This window comes from Perissodus microlepis, chromosome 22 (assembly GCF_051167445.1).
Source record: "Perissodus microlepis isolate ML-2025 ecotype Zambia chromosome 22, ASM5116744v1, whole genome shotgun sequence".
Lineage (NCBI taxonomy): Eukaryota > Metazoa > Chordata > Actinopteri > Cichliformes > Cichlidae > Perissodus > Perissodus microlepis.
This window is the reverse complement of record NC_140481.1, coordinates 9997673-10015232: the sequence shown is the minus strand read 5'-3', so window position 1 is coordinate 10015232 and position 17560 is coordinate 9997673. Positions and strand designations below refer to the sequence as shown.

Here is a 17560-nt window from a genome sequence, read left to right as displayed (position 1 = left end):
CCAGACAAAGAGCGATTCAGAAGACCCTTATGAGAAAAACATCGAGGGAACAGTTTACCCTGCCCAGGATAGGGTTACCGGGGCCCCGCCCTGGAGCCAGCCCCGGGGAGGGTGCCCGAGGGCGAGCATCTGGTGGCCGGGCCTTAGTTCATGGAATGTCACCTCTCTGGTGGGGAAGGAGCCTGAGTTAGTGCGTGAGGTTGAGAGGTACCGGCTAGATATAGTCGGGCTCACCTCTACACATGGCTTGGACTCTGGAACCAGTCTCCTGGAGAGGGGCTGGACTCTGTCTCAGTCTGGAGTTGCCCCTGGTGAGAGGCGGCGCGCTGGGGTGAGTATTTTAATATCCCCTCGGCTGGCTGCCGGTATGTTGGGGTTCTTCCCTGCGCCGTAGGGTCGGGGAACGGGTCCTGACTGTCATCTGCGCTTATGCGCCGAGTGACAGTTCAGAGTACCCAGCCTTCCTAGAGTCCCTGGGTGGGGTGCTGGAAGGTGCTCCACCTGGAGACCCTGTTGTCCTACTGGGAGACTTCAATGCTCACGTGGGTAATGACAGCGAGACCTGGAGGGGTGTGATTGGGAGGAACGGCCTTCCTGATCTGAACCCGAGCAGTGTTTTGTTATTAGACTTCTGTGCAAATCACAGTTTGGCCATAACGAACACCTTGTTCGAACATAAGAGTGTCAATAAGTGCACGTAGCACCAGGATGCTCTAGGCCGCAGGTCGATGATCGATTTTGTAATTGTATCACCAGACCTGCGACCATATGTTCTGGACACTCGGGTAAAGAGAGGGGCTGAGCTGTCAACTGATCACCACCTGGTGGTGAGTTGGATCAAGTGGTGGGGGAGGATGCTGGACAGACCCGGTGCACCTAAACGCGTAGTGAAGGTGTGCTGGGAATGCCTAGCAGAGGCCCCAGTCCGTGAGATCTTCAATGCACACCTCCGGCAGAGCTTCAACAGCATGCCAAGGGAGACTGGGGACATTGAGTCCGAATGGACCATGTTCAGCATCTCCATTCCCAAAACTGCTGCCGCAAGGTGGTTGGTGCCTGTCGTGGTTGTGATCCCCCGAAACAAAACAAAAATTGTTGGGTGGTGGAAGGAATACTTCGAGGACCTCCTTAATCCCACTGACACGTCTTCCGAAGAGGAAGCAGAGTCTGGGGATGAGGGGGATGACCCGCCAATTTCCGGAGGTGAGGTCAATAAGGCAGTTAAACAACTCCTTGGTGGCCTGGTTGACACGCCTCTACAATGTTGCGTGGAGATCAGGGGCAGTACCCCAGGACTGGCAGACCGGGGTGGTGGTCCCCATCTTTAAGAAGGGGGACCGGAGGGTGTGTTCCAACTACAGGGGGTGTCCTGTGGGAGGTGCTACGGGAGTATGGGGTGTCTGGCCCATTGCAACAGGCCATTTGATCTCTATACAACCAAGCAAGAGCTTGGTTCACATTGCCGGCAATAAGTCGGACTCGTTCCCGGTGGGTGATGGGCTGATGTCACTGATTCTGTTCACAATTTTTATGGACAGGATTTCTAGGCGCAGCCAAGTGGCAGAGGGCTTTCACTTTGGTGGCCTCAGAATCTCATCTCTGCTTTTCGCGGATGATGTGGTTCTGTTGGCTTCATCGGGTGATGGCCTCCAGCTCGCACTAGAGCGGTTTGCAGCCGAGTGTGAAGCAGCGGGAATGAGGATCAGCACCTCCAAATCTGAGGCCATGGTTCTCAGCCGGAAAAGGGTGGAGTGCCCACTCCGGGTCAGGGATGAGTTCCTGCGGAGTGGAGGAGTTCAAGTATCTCGGGGTCTTGTTCGCGAGTGATGGGAGAAGGGAGCTGGAGATCGACAGACGGATTGGTGCTGCAGCCGCAGTGATGCGGACGCTGCACCGGTCCGTCGTGGTGAAGAGGGAGCTGAGTGTAAAAGTGAAGCTCTCAATTTACCGGTCGATATACGTCCCTACCCTCACCTATGGTCACGAGCTGTAGGTAGTGACCGAAAGAACGAGATCGCGGACACAAGCAGCGGAAATGAGCTTCCTCCGAAGGGTGGCTGGCCTCTCCCTTAGAGATAGGGTGAGAAGTTCAGCCATCCGGGAGGGGCTCAGAGTAGAGCTGCTGCTCCTCCACATCGAAAGGAGCCAGCTGAGGTGGTTCGGGCATCTGACAAGGATGTCTCCTGGGCGCCTCCTAGGTGAGGTGTTCCGGGCATGTCCCACCGGGAGGAGGCCCCGGGGCAGACCCAGGACACATTGGAGAGATTATATCTCTCGGCTGGCCTGGGAACGCCTTGGTGTTCCCCCGGATAAGCTGGAGGAGGTGGCGGGGGAGAGGGAGGTCTGGGCTTCTCTGCTTAGGCTGCTGCTACCGCGACCAAGCCCCGGATAAAGCAGAAGAGGATGGATGGATGGATGATTTCTTTTACTAAAATAAGTGGTTATAATCATTTTCATACACACATTGCAAATGTGCTCATGAGATTTGGCACTATCATATCCGCTTCTTTTATATTCTTTTACTGAAAGACTAAAACCCGACTCAGTGTGGCAAAACTTTATAATTATTTTATTCAAGCATTACTTTCTGGAAAGGGATGTGCACAGGCTAAATCCTGAGCAGATCTGAAGCATTAGCAGCCAAATGCGCACAACATAATCAGTCATACGTCACACATAGTCACATAGTTTCGATCAAAACAACTCTGCAGTGCACTCTGACTAGTTTCACTTCCTGTCTACTTTTGCAGCTCTGCATAAAGCGTGTCCTGCAGTTTCCTGTCTTACACTTTGTGACCTTTAGCATACTTTCTGAATTTCCCAATCTACTAGCCTACCTAAAACAATATAAACAGCAAATAAGCACTAAGAATATATATTTTACCTTAACAGCTTCCCCCTTTTTCATCTAACTGAGAGATGAACTAATTCATGAGTTATCCCATTAACTTTACTTGCATGTGAGAATAATAGCTAAGAATTTAACAAAAGAAATCATACTAAACAAAATGAAACCTTTCTATTGCCCAACCATATATGTCATCCGTCCCCTCAATGGGTTGTGTATTTTCAATGTTCCCTTATTATTGTGGCATAATTACTTCTATCCACAACAAATAAATCAAACAAATAAATCAAGCTCCAAGACAGCACCTCGCGTCTACGCCGGGCTGTGAGCTGTCCTACCTTTACTTCCTAACACCCCCTTTTCACCCAGCATGATAGTTTAGACCCGCTTTTGACTTCCCTCACTGCTCACGGTAAAATCCAAACAGATATAATTAGCTTTTCCTAATAAAAAGTCCTAGATTATTTTGTCAATCTGTGGAAACAGTCTCTATAGAGTTAACCCGTTTCCTCTTTAAAAAGCACTCCTGGTTTCTCAGCACACAACTTACAGTTCACTTAATTGTCCCTTTGTCCCCCTTTAATGGGTAGACCATATCCGGCATGACCACTGTGTTTGGGCAATGGACATAACATAAAAATCATACAAACTATTACTAAAGCTAATCCTCCCATTACTTTGTCTTGGTCGAGAACTCAATTCAAGTGCATATATTAACACTGTTGAGCACAGCAGCTTACAAAACACGTAGCTAGCTCGTACAGCTGCGACGTAAAATTTCCATAAGCTAAGATGACCTTACAATAACGGGGCTACATGCGGTGATGCTAGCGTTAGCCATGTTAGCACGTTACCTTCACAGGTGGTCAGACTGCGTAAACGGGCACTCAGTCAGAGGTTGCGCTCTCCGTTTCGCTGCAGGGTCCCTTCATTCTTCACATATCCGTGTGGAGCCGAGTGTAAATCCAGAGGCTGAACGGCCTCTACAAGCACACACACTTCTTAGCAGGGCGAAGCTATGAGCTAGAAAAATCCAGGCTGGCAGACAGCCTGTGTCTGACCAACCAATCAGAGAGCTCCTTACATCCCACGTAAGGGGATGTAAGGAGCAGGATTTTTAAAATGAAGTTGTTAATCCAACTGCTAATCCACATGTTAATCCCTGAGCGAACAGGAAAGGGAAATGGATTTTGAAATGCAGTTTATTAAAGTGCAATTCGAAAAAGATTTTTGAAATGAAGTTTATTAAAGTGGAATCCAAAAATGTTTTTTGAAATGAAGACTTAAAAAGCATTTTAAAAATAAGTTTATTAAATTGGAATTCAAAAATGAATTTACAAATGCAGATTTTGTTCTACAATTCATTATTTAAGCACAGAATTCTTTATTTCGATGCGCGTGGCTCTTGTGGTCCTCCATACCACACAAAACACAGCTCTAACAAAACTACTAAAGATGGATCACGTTTCACCACAAACTACAGGAACTCTACTTTCAAGACATTTGATCTTTGAAGTCTAAAACAACTTAAAAGATCAAATATCTTCAATTCACTAAAAGCCATATTCTGGCCACCTACGGAGGTTTGGCTTTATTCTCTCTATCATTTGATGCCACAATGGTTTCCATCACTCAGTGGGACTTTTAGAAAGAGATGCTGGGTACACAAGCACTACCAGTCCAGTGCTTAGAGGGCGAGGCATCAGAATTTGGTTTCTGGATGGTCTACGGTTTGCAGAACGACAGACACGCTGATGGTCTTGCATGTGATGCTTCCGAGTAAATGTTTTGTGACAGAAACCACAGCTGAAACTTTTCTCACCAGTGTGGATCTTCATGTGAGTCTTCAAGTTTGTTTTACGACTGAATGTTTTATTGCACTCTGGGCAGCTGTAGGGTTTCTCTCCTGTGTGAATGCTCAGGTGCTGTTTCAAACTGCCACTGTGTGTGAAGGTTTTACTACAAAACGGGCAACTGAATGGTTTCTCGCCCGTGTGAGTCCTCACGTGGTTCATTAGAGTAGTCTTGTCTTTAAAACCTCGGCCACACTCAGAACAGCTAAACGGTTTCTTCTCTGTGTGAATCCCCACGTGTCTGTGCAGGTTTCCACTGTCAACAAATCTTTTCCCACACTGAGAGCAGATGAAGGGTTTCTCTCCAGTGTGGGTTCTCAGGTGCCTGTTAAGATTTCTGCGATGACCAAATTTTCTCCCACACACAAAGCAGTTGAATGGTTTCTCATCATTGTCACATTGCATCTGAGGCAGTGCAGGTTCACAGGGCTGCTCACAGTCGGCATCACTGACATCTGTGTCTGAAGTCTTCTCATCAGGCTGCAGATATGGATCAGGATCTGGCCATCCGACAGAATCTTTAATGTCTTCAGTCTGGCTGTGATGAGGCTGTAAAGATCCAGGTTTTTCTTCATCCTCTTCACTCTTAACAGGGAGAGCACTAAAGGTGAACTGGGTGATATTGACTTCCTCCTGCTCCTCTTTAATGCTTGGGTCCTCCTGGTCCAGACTGGAGCTCCACTCTTGCCCCTCTTCTTCACCAACAATCACTTTTCGGATGCCTGGAGGTAAACCTGAAACACAGATATTGATATTGAGCTTGCGTTATCTTTAAACTACAAGTATTTTTATACATTGACAGTTTATTGGAGTTTGACTCTTTAGTTAGAAATAAAGAGATGATTGCTTTACATACTAACAGCATATGAAATTGACTGAAAAGGTTTCACATCATGAGATTTCATAAGCATACATTACACAAGGCTAATATGTCAAAGGAGTTAAAGAAGAAGAACAACCATCTGGTTTGGTCAAGAGAAGCAGACGGTTACACAAAACTGTACCAACAGGATAACATCCACACCAGGTGAGCAGCAGAAGACCAACACATAGCCTAAGCTAAAACTAGAGTTTACTGTCAAACACAGCAATAACGCTGATCATGTTGCAGCTACACCACAAACTGAAACTCATTTCATCAAGAGTAGGAATCAGATTGTGTTGCTGTTCATATATCACATAAGTCCAGTCAGAGACCAGTTCGTTCTGACATCTCCGGTATCAGAGATGTAAGATTATTATTGTGCCTGTTTATGATTATTGCTGGTTGTAAACACAGGAAAAAAACAGTTTTGGAGACTGCCTCGAAGAGATCCTGGCAAACCGGCACTGTATGTAGTGCCGGTGGAGCACTGCTGACTTTGACTGAGGAAATTGTCGGGTGGTGGAAGGAATACTTGGGAGGACCTTTAATCCCACTGGTACATCTTCCGTGGAGAAAGCAGAGTCTGGTGAAACGTAAGACAATTCGACCTGCATCATTTCCGTCTGCTGTTTATTTACTTTCCGGTAAGATGTCGAGGAAAAATGCTTTATCCAGAGCTTTCTGGAGCATGTACAAATTGATATTAATCTAATAGGGCTGTCAAAATTGAGAGCAAACAAAACAACTGCTGTAAAATGCTGTCCGCCATCTTAGTTGAATTGGTCACATGACTGCATCATATGACAAAAATACATCATCATATTTGAAAGACTCCGTTTTTGCAGTCCACACTGTGACGTGAAAACAGCATTTTCAAATTTATCTACTTTGGAGAGCATTTTCAAAAACTTCAACTTTCCTTGACCAAAAACGCCATCTCATTGTTGACGGAAAGCCAAAACAGAGAGAAAAAGATGCATTTTCAAACAAAAACCTATTAGTGCGGAAATGGCTTGAGGCAGTTCAACAACTCCTTGGCGGCAGAGCCTCTGGGGTGGATGAGGTCCGCCCTGAGGGGGTGGTACCTGTGGATTGGCAGACCGGGGTGGTGGTGGTGCCTGTCCACATTCTCATGCTTTTCAGCCTCTTTATTCTTATGCTTGCTGTTTCACAAACAAACGGCTGCAGCTTTGCAGCTTGCAGCCACACACACACACACACAACAGCAACAATGACAGGGCCCAGTACAGACTTTAAGCTGGTGAGACGTGATTGCGGATGCCATGCAGGTGCATCTGGCTTCCCTGCAGCAGCACCGCAGATCACTCCCCACCACATATCCCATTGCCCAACTGAGTCCCCCCCCCAATTGGAATTTACTCCAAAGATTTTTGTACTTTTGTTGTGCTTTTCTTTCTATTCTGACTTCTCTGTTATGGAAAAATATTGTTTGGCTTTTTTTTTTTTTTATTACCCTGCAAATAGGACAAACAAATTTTATTTGATTACTTTACTAATCTTACTGGCTAAATTTCGTATACATAAATCCACTTTTTCTAATGCAAAACTGTCTTTTCAATGATTTATAAATGAAACCAGCCAATATTTTAAAAATGTACAGCATTCTCATAATATAAAAGCAATTAAAACTCTAAACTTATGCTCCTCGTGGAGCTCATCATGGACTACAGGAGGAATGCTGACCCACATCCACCCATCTACATTAAGGGGACGGCTGTGGAGCGTGTGAGCAGCTTCAAGTTCCTGGGAGTCCACATCTCCGAGGATCTCATCTGGACGACCAACTGCTCCAAGCTGGTCAAGAAGGCTCACCAGCACCTCTTCTTCTTGAGGACTCTGAGGAAGAACCACCTGTCCTCAGACATCTTGGTGAACTTCTATCGCTGCACCATCGAGAGCATCCTGACCAACTGTATAACAGTCTGGTACGGGAACTGCTCTGCCTCGGACCGGAAGGCGTTGCAGAGGGTCGTGAAAACTGCCCAGCGCATCGCCGGAGCACCACTTCCTGCCATAAAGGACATCTACAGGAAGCGGTGTCTGAAAAGGGCTGGGAAAATCATCAAAGACCCCAGTCACCCATCACATGGACTCTTCACCCTCCTTCCCTCTGGGAGGCGCTACAGGAGCCTCCGGACTAAGACCACCAGGTACCGGAACAGCTTCTTCCCCACAGCTGTCAGACTCCTGAACTCTGCCTCCTGACATCTGACCCACGTTAACACATGGACTGGACATACACACACCCACAGCCACCTACACACAATGGACAACTGTACCCTCAAACACACAATAATAACATGGACTGAACCACCACTCACAACCACTAGCACTTTATATAGCCTCTTAACTGCACTACTGTATAGTTCTGTGTAACTAATCATACAATCATTTTTAATTCTATAACTGTTTACAACTTGCATAGTTCCCATTTCTGTATAGCTGTATATCTCATATTTCTGTAAAGTTCTTTATTTCATATTCTGTATAGTTTTTTTTTTTTCATATTTATATCCTGTTCATAGCCTGTACATAGCTTGTACTCACTACAGCCTGTACATACTTATAGCATATTCATAACATACTTCATACCGTGTACATATTACATACCGTAATAGACCCATTTCTGTAATATACTTACATATCAATATTATTGCTAATATATATTGTAATATATCTATATCATGGCTAAAGCACTTCTGGATGGCTGCAAACTGCATTTCGTTGCCCTGTACCTGTGACATGTGCAATGACAATAAAGTTGAATTCTATTCTATTCCTTGTTTGGTATCTTCTGAGACTGTGTCTAATTGTTATTACACGAAACACTCTGTAACACTGTCTTTTGCTCATTTAATTCTGAAATGTTTGAACTGCTAATTAAGACCGAGAACCCCCCACCACACAAAAGTACGCATATTGAGAAACGGCTCCGGATTAACAAGAATGCGAGTATGTACTTGCGTACTTGAGAAACGCCCAGTGAAATGCAGAAAGCACAGAAACTGGTAACTGCTGGCACCAGGACCGATGCTGTCAGAACAGCGTCAGGAACTGTTTCAGTTAAGATCTAACTTTCTGCAGTCCTCCGCTCTCCTCCTAGTACGCTATGTACGCAAGTAGGAGCTAAGAGGAAGTGACGTAAAATAAGAGAAAGGAGAAGCTGAAATTAGCACGATGCTAACGTTAGCTTAGCAGCTCCGTTTCTAGCAACAGGAATTAAACTAACCTCCTCTTCTCGCCTCCATTTCCGCTTTTAATTCCACATCCGGCGGTTAACTATGTCAGTCCCCCTCTATTCTGTCCACAGAACCGGACTCTGGAGGACTTTCTGGCTCTGCGGTTCAATCTGCTAACGGAGGGTGGGTCAAGTCCTCTGAAGTGTCAGTTACTACTTCCGGGACACTTTTAAAAATAAAGCTACAATGACGCGAAATAAAAGTATATTTCCGGCGTGATTACAACAACTGGTACATCATACTGCAAAAATTGGTCAAATGCAGTATCACTGATACCAAGTACAATACTAATACTTTTTACTTATGAAAGTAAAGGGTTATTATATTCAGATATTTTCATACTCACATGTTTGATGTTTTTTTTCTTGGTTGCATAAAATATCTTTTGTTCCTTGCTTGCTTTTGTTCGGTTTATTTTATATTTCCATTCTATTCCTCTACTTTGGTTTCTGTGTTTCTTTAACTCCTCTATGTTTCCTTACAGACTGTCATGTCTCTATATTTTGTCTTCTGTCTATGTCAACTTTGTGTATCTTAGTCCTGGTTTCTATGTTTGTTACCTTGTATGTTATATTAAGTTTTGCGTTCCCTTACTTGTTACTCTTGATTTGTCCGTGCTGTCTCCACCCCCTAATTAGCCTCCTGTGTATAGAGATTGAAAATGTGACGTCATTTCCGGGGTAAAACCGCAAAGGATTGTAGGTACGAGTGGCAAGCGGTACTAGCGCACGCAGGCTTTCACATGAAAACAGTCACACAGCGATAAAAATAAACACAAAGAATGGCAAGAAGCTGTAGTATTATTAACTGCAATAGCCGGTCGCATGACAGCCATGGGAAGCCAACGGGTAAAGAGATCGGTCTTTATCGAATTCCGTCGTGGAAGAGAAATTGTTCAAGCCATGTTTCCGAAGTAACAAAGAGCCGACGCATGGCCTGGATTGCAGCCATTCAAAGACCAAATATAACGTTCCAGAGCACTCCAGCTCACATGTTAATCTGCTCCAAGCATTTCCACAAAGGTAAGTCTTCTGTTATAGTTATTACGTAATTAATCATAACATAATTGTTGATGTAGGTTACAAATAAGTCTTATATTGATTTGAATTGAATTTGTTGCGCTATGCTGCTTTGTTCACTGTGGCTTTGCGGGCTAATATTTGTTGTGTTTTGTAGGAAAACCAGAATACAAAATGCTGGAATGCGATCCAGACTGGACACCCTCTATCATCCTGGGTCATACTGAGTTTAAAGCTGCTACCACAGCGAGATTTGATCAGTTAAGAGAGAGAGCAATATCAAAACAGCCACGAAAAGTCTCTCCCTGGCACTGTGTCACTGCTCAGTGCCAAGCGGGGATCTGTTATGACTCGGCCTCTCCAGCCAGCAGCTCCGACTTCCCTTCTGGAGCGTCATCCGCATATCGCGGGTTTCTGTCACGGCGATAGCCAGCTGCCGTGCTTGAGTGGTAGACTGGGTTCCCCTGGCATATTGCCCGCGTTCGCCAGCTTACACGCCAGTCTGACCTCGCTGCGGCGAGTGACAATTCTCCAGCCTAGTGTAGCCTATTCTGTCTGGCGTGTTGCCCGCAGTGCGCTGTTCACATGGCCAGCAGGGCTCCAGTCATTGCTTGAGTGGGGCGGATTCTCCACTGTGACTGCTTAAGCCACTACCGCTGCTGCTGCAGCTGCAGCTGCAGGCTGTTTCCCTGGCGTATTTCCCGCGCTTCGCTGGTTTATGCGCCAGCCGGCCCTCGCTGTGTCAGCTGCTCAGCCAGCGAGTGTGTGTTCTCCAGCCTCTTTAGCCAGTCCTTGTCTGGCATATGAGCTGCTGCGGCTGCTGCGTCTTGCCGCGCTTCGCTGGCTTGCGCGCCAGCCGGTCCTCACTGTGTCTGATGCCTCAGCCAGCGAGTGAGTGTTCCCCAGCCTGCGGCGCTGGCTCCCTGTCTGGTGTTGCCCGCTTCTTGCAGGGTTGCGCGGCCAGTGGGGTCCCCACTAAGCGGCTCGGTGAGCTAACTCTCCTCACTCTGCTCCTGGGATTCCAGGTTCGGGCCCTGGGCTCCCCAGGCTCCAGCTGGGGATCCTTGGTGAGCGTGCACACGGGCTCGTCCTTGAGGCGACTTTTGTTGTGATTTGGCGCTATATAAATAAAATAAAATTAAATTGAATTGAATTGAATTGAATTGAATAGCCGACCGCCCGTGCTTTCTGGTGTGCTTACTGCGTGCCGCGGGTTTACACGCTTGTCAGACCTTGCTGTGTCTGACACTTCGGCCAGTGAGTGAGAGCTCCCCAGTCTGCTATGCTGGCTTCCTGTCTGGTGCTTTGCCTTTGTGTCACGGGCTTACACGATCAGCACGGGAATGCTCAGTGAGCTGGGACTTTGTGTCTGACCTCGAGTGTCTCATTTGCAAGTTCACTCTTGAGGCTCCTCTGTCTGCGGACACGCACGTGGTGACGGTGCTTGGGGTGGACCTTCGGGTCATCGCCTTGCTCAGCCCTCCACTCCGGCAGGCTAGTCTGCCAGCCCCCCTCCCTGTCTGTCGACAGCAAGGGGCGGCTTCGGCTTTGAGGATGGACAGGGCACATCCCTAGCTTGACCTGCGGTTGCTGGCTGTGTTCCCCGCTTCACCGGCTTACACGCCAGTCGGACCTCGCTGTGGTGAGTGAGAGTTCTCCAACCTGTAGCGCCGACTCTCTGTCTGGCATTGCTCGCATGTCGTAGGCCTATGCGACCGGCGGGATGCTGCAAGGCAGCTTGGTGTGTTGCACTCTCTGGCAGTCTGCCTGACCAGGGTAGTGTGTCTATTGGTACGTTGTCATTGAGTCCCGGCACCTTCACTCTCGGCGGTTCGGTTACACTGTTTCCTCGCAGAGTGTCTTACAAAGTTACCCCGTACATATGGAATATGTAATGGTATGGAGAGATAGTCTCGATATGCTAGAGAACGTACGGTTACGGAGTAATCTTGGTTCTCTTAATGAGAGACTATCTCTCCGCTGTCAGGCTGCTCGGAGACACGTTCCGGTCAAACTATCACCGGTGTCACGTCTGCACAGCTGCTTTATACGTGAGCTGTGGGGCGTGTCCGGGCGAGTCGGAGTGTCTTAAAGAAGTATCCACACGCCACGACCAAGGGGGGGTCGTACCCCGTACATATGAAATATGTAATGGTGTGGAGAGAGTCTCTCATTAAGAGAACCAAGGTTACACCGTAACCGTACGTTCCTACCCTCTTGAGGAAAAGAGGGTAGGAAAATGGTCATAGACTTAGGAAAAGAGAAATGCTGTGCGCAATGAATTTGAACTAGTCTCCTTAACAATGTGACGCTAGATGTCCACCATATTGAAACTACAATATGCACTACAAAATATGCATCTTACTTTGCCACAGGGTGTTCAAACCCCATTGTTTTATGGGAGTTATATAAACAAAACAGGCTGTGAAAAATATCCCTTTGAATCAAAGGCTCGGATTTTAAAGGAGAAGGAACGGCACTTTGCATGAATGGCTAAAAGTTCTTATTGCTGAACTCTCTAAACTCTTCACTCAGTCCTCATACTGAGTATTTAGAGCAGGGGTCGGCAACCCTGGGCATGCGTTCCAGCTGGGTTAACTGATGTCACTACCATAGCTGGACTGGCCATCGGGACATCTGGCCATCAGGCATGGGCTGATGGTGATTTTTTTGTTTTTAAATGCCAATGGGGTTTTTTTCTGGTTTTTTTTGTTTGTTAGTTTTTTGTAACGGTATAAACAATAAAAGGGGGTGGACTGGCCAGATGCTGGCCGATGTGTAAAAATAACTCAGTTGTTTGGTGGTGGCTATGGCAGAGCTTCCACTGAGGCCAGTGGGTGGATGAGGGAAAGGGGAGGCAGAAGGAGAGACTCGAGGCGGCTGCTGGTCCGAGTGTCAGGTGAACTGAACTTCAGGTAAGAAGACTGCAGTTTGCCTGGGTCAGATATAAACCAAATTTAGGTGTAGTTTAGTTTTGTTGTGCTGACTTTTGTACAGTCAGCTACAATACCTAGTACTGCGTACTAGCTAGCATGACAGAGTTTCTATACAGCTGGGTGGGTGCTGTGATGTTACTGATAGTGAACTTTATTTCATTCATAAGGTTAGTTTGGTAGACTTGCCAACCGTCCCGTAAAGAATGGAATTGTCCCATATTCAAAGAAAATATTACTCATTTTGTACTGAGCCGAAAAGGGACACAGTTTGTCCCGTACTTCAGCTAGAATCGATAAAAGACACAAAGCTGGAGTTGTTCTGCATCTTTACGCTGTCAGCTGCCTCTTCTTCTCTCATTCTCTCCCTGTCCCTCTCCTGTTGCTACTTCAATCATGAAACTGATCAATGATCAGCTGATCGGTATTTCTGACACAAGTCCCCTCTCTCTTGTTTGTTTATCGCCCACTTTGCACCAGAAAGAGGAAACCAGCGGATGTCGCGCTAAACAACAGCAGCATGTTTAAGATTGATCAGCTGTTGTTAGAATTCATTTAATATTAATTTCTAGTATCAGCTGATGTTTGCTGGAGCCACAGCTGTAAAAGCTGCTGGTCATTATGTCGGTTTGGTTTTCTGGTGAGGGGGAAACCAGGAGATGTCCTTACTGGATCATCAGAGCTGAACAGGTGATGGAGAAACAGGGTTACCTTTAAGGTGGCATTAATGAGTTGAAGGGAAGTTATGAACTGTTTCTGAGAGACAAATAACACCAGGATCATTTTCCAAGTAGCTGACAGCTGGTAACTGTGCAGTGACAGGTCTAGCAAAGTTTTGCCAGGGGGCCAGGAAGGGCATTAACAGGGAAAGGGGGGCACAAAGAAATACTTTTCTTTCTTATTCTCATTTAAAATGTCTAGCTTTTAATAAATAATTATCTGAATCTTACAACCAAAGTTTTCATCTGATGTAAAATGTATAGAAATCATACATATACCAACAAGACAGTGTACATTACTGTCACAAAAGCGTTTGTTTTCATTCAAAGGCTTTATGGCTTTTCTATGGAAGCCCGTTTCCGCCACTAAAAAAAAGAAAAAAAGGATCCATAACTCAAAATTTCGAGTTATTTTCTCAAAATTCCGAGTTATTTTCTCGAAATCTCGAGTTACTTTCTCGAAATTTCGACATATTAACTCGAAATTTCGATTTATTAACTCAAAATTTTGAGAAAAGTAACTCGAAATTTCGAGTTAGCGCTGCCAATCAGTAATCTACGTGAATGACGTCATTTCCTTGTTACCCGGAAGCTGAAGCCCTCAGCTACAAATGCTACAGCTAAGCTACCGGTATTACATCCAGTCGTGAATGCACAGATTGCTGAGTGTTTTCAGCCTGGCTTCACAAATGATGAAATCCCTGTGTTATTAGCTGAATCACATGGTGTTACTATCAGCAAACGTACTCGCGAAAGCGCCAATTTGTTGGGATCCGTTTTTGAGAGCGCGTTCCTCTGCGCCATATGCTTCCGGGTAACAAGAAAGCGACCTCATTCACGTATATTTTTGATTGGCAGAGCTAACTCAAAATTTTGAGAAAAGTAACTCGAAATTTTGAGTTATATTTCTCGAAATTTCGAGTTATGGATACTAGCTTTTTTGTTTTTATTTAGTGGCGGAAACGGGCTTCCATACTTTTCCTATAATACCTGATGGGCTGGGCTTTTGTCAAAATGCCCAGGCCGATTTTTTGTCGCAGTCCAACCCTGGGCATGGCATGCAGTGAATTAATCTCTGAAAATCTTAGACATATGGTATCTAACCAGATTCTTATTCTGGATGGCATTACCTTGGCCTCCAGTAACACTGTGAGGAACCTTGGAGTCATTTTTGACCAGGACATGTCCTTCAACGCACATATTAAACAAATATGTAAGACTGCTTTCTTCCATTTGCGCAACATCTCTAAAGTTAGAAATATCCTGTCTCAGAGTGACGCTGAAAAACTAGTTCATGCATTTATTACTTCCAGGCTGGACTACTGCAATTCATTATTATCAGGAAGTCCTAAAAACTCCCTGAAAAGCCTTCAGTTAATCCAAAATGCTGCAGCAAGAGTCCTGACAGGGACTAGAAAGAGAGAGCATATTTCTCCTGTTTTGGCTTCCCTTCACTGGCTTCCTGTTAAATCCAGAATTGAATTCAAAATCCTGCTCCTCACATACAAGGTCTTAAATAATCAGGCCCAATCTTATCTTAATGACCTTGTAGTACCATATCACCCTATTAGAGCACTTCGCTCTCACTCTGCAGGCTTACTTGTTGTTCCTAGAGTATTTAAAAGTAGAATGGGAGGCAGAGCCTTCAGTTTTCAGGCCCCTCTTCTGTGGAACCAGCTTCCAGTTTGGATTCGGGAGACAGACACTATCTCTACTTTTAAGATTAGGCTTAAAACTTTCCTTTTTGCTAAAGCATATAGTTAGGGCTGGATCAGGTGACCCTGAATCCTCCCTTAGTTATGCTGCAATAGACGTAGGCTGCCGGGGATTCCCATGATGCATTGAGTTTTTCCTTTCCAGTCACCTTTCTCACTCACTATGTATTAATAGACCTCTCTGCATTGAATCATATCTGTTATTAACCTCTGTCTCTCTTCCACAGCATGTCTTTTATCCTGTCTTCCTTCTCTCACCCCAACCGGTCGCAGCAGATGGCCGCCCCTCCCTGAGCCTGGTTCTGCCAGAGGTTTCTTCCTGTTAAAAGGGAGTTTTTCCTTCCCACTGTCGCCAAAGTGCTTGCTCATAGGGGGTCATATGATTGTTGGGTTTTTCTCTGTATCTAATTAGCGCTATATAAATAAAATTGAATTGAATTAATCTGAGAAGGTGCAATAAAAAATAAATTCAGGAGCTCTCCGCTCAGCGCGGCGTCAGCACAGCGGACGTAAACAGATACATCTGTAGACTCAACAAATATAAATCTATAAAGTTGTTCTATATAGTGTGTAACTGTTAATATAGGCCGTTATTAAATTTATTGCTAATGCAATCATATGGTACATTGACCTCTGAGGAAATTTTAGATGGCACTCATCATCAGAAAGGTTGCCGACCCCTGATTTAGAGCAAGCAATAACACAGTTGTCAAGGGGCCTGGGAGCCAGTACATGGGAGTGGACCCAAATGCAGACACAATCGAGACAGCAATTTTAACAAAGCTTTACTGAGTACACAGGGATTCAAAATCATGGAATGTGGGAACATAGCGAAAGTCTCTGCTGGAAAAGCACTGAAACAGAGGGAGAGAGAGATTAGATACAAAGCGGGGAAAGAGCTGTACTGGGCAAACCCGAAAAAGTTGATTCTGTTCATCTGGACATAGCGTTTTAAGTGGGAGAAACGTTTAGTCACTCATCCAAGTGACTTCTTCCATCTCAGCCGAGTGGAAGTTTCCTCAACCTTATAAACAGTACATTTGCACAATGACTGAAACTCACCACCACTGGTGAACAATGGGCTGTGAGGTCAGTTCATTAATATGCAAATGGTTATTACTATTGATCTTCAACCACTGATTAAAGACCACCGATCAGTGACCATTGATTAATGGCCACAAGTACCATTCACAGAGAGTTGGGGAGTGGCTGCAATCACAGCACTGCAAGATGGCGAATGATGTACTCTTGGGCCCTGTAGTGTAACTCTTCGGTCCTTCTTTGCTTATTCTGCAGAACGTAAAGTTTCTGACTCGAGCCTTTCTTGGATAGCTTCTATGCTTTATGCCTAACCCGTCTCTGACTGAAAACGCTATGTCCAGATGAACAGAATGAACACTTTGGTAATTATTTAGCTGTAACATGATAGGACAAAAAAAGCAGCTATGAATGGTCTAAAAATAAATGCCGATTGCAAGAGCTGGTAAATGACTAGAGCCAAATTGGAACCAAATTGGATGAGATTGACTTCCTCAGCCTGAACAAAAGTAAAACAGAAATTATTTTATTTGATAACCCATCCTGTTAGACTGATAAAACATCACCATTGGTCTTTTAGTTTCTTACTGTCATTTGGTTGCAAAGAACCTTGGTGTGACTTTTGACAGTGTTTTATCACATTTGCTCTGTTGTTAAGACCAGTTTCTTTCAACTGAGGCTTCTCGGTTAATAGTTTAATATGTGTATTGAAGGAAATATCCTGGTCAAAAATGGCTCCAAGATTCCTCACAGTGTTACTGGAGACCAAGGTAATACCATCCATTGTAAGCATCTGGTTAGATACAGGATTTCTAAGATTTTTTGATGAAATACAATAACCCCAATTTTATCTGAATTTAGAAGCAGAAAACTAGAGGTCATACTGGTCTTTATGGCTTTTAGACATTCCTGCAGTTTAACGAACTGGTGTGTGTTATCCGGATTTATGGATAGATAAAGTTGGATATAATCTCCATACGAGTGAAACTGTATGGTATGCCATCTAATGATACTGCCTAAGGGAACCATGAATAACGTAAACAGAATTGGTCCAAGTGGAACTCCATAATTAACCTTAGTGTGTAAAAAGGACTCAGCATTTACATTTAGATAAGATAACATAAGAATCTATATCACAATATAATGCATTTTCGGCAAATTCAGTGAATAGTTTATATAATCACCACATCAAAAGTACTATTTCTCATATACATTTAAATGAAATGATCAGTAATGAAATACATATGGGCCTTACCTGGCATTATCCTATAGCAACACACACTAGATGACTCCATGCGGTCACGCAGGTG

The 17560-nt window shown here is 45.0% G+C and overlaps 1 protein-coding gene across 1 annotated transcript; it reads right to left on the bottom strand.

The window, feature by feature from the left end:
* Positions 1-4136: 4136 nt before the first annotated feature.
* On the bottom strand, positions 4137-8981 carry LOC146362578 (uncharacterized). The gene is made up of 2 exons (XM_084919055.1): positions 8817-8981; positions 4137-5435 (listed from the first exon to the last, which is right to left on the bottom strand). The coding sequence occupies exons 1-2, from the start codon at positions 8833-8835 to the stop codon at positions 4477-4479; spliced, it is 978 nt and encodes a 325-aa protein (XP_084775181.1). The 5' UTR covers positions 8836-8981; the 3' UTR covers positions 4137-4476.
* Positions 8982-17560: the final 8579 nt, after the last annotated feature.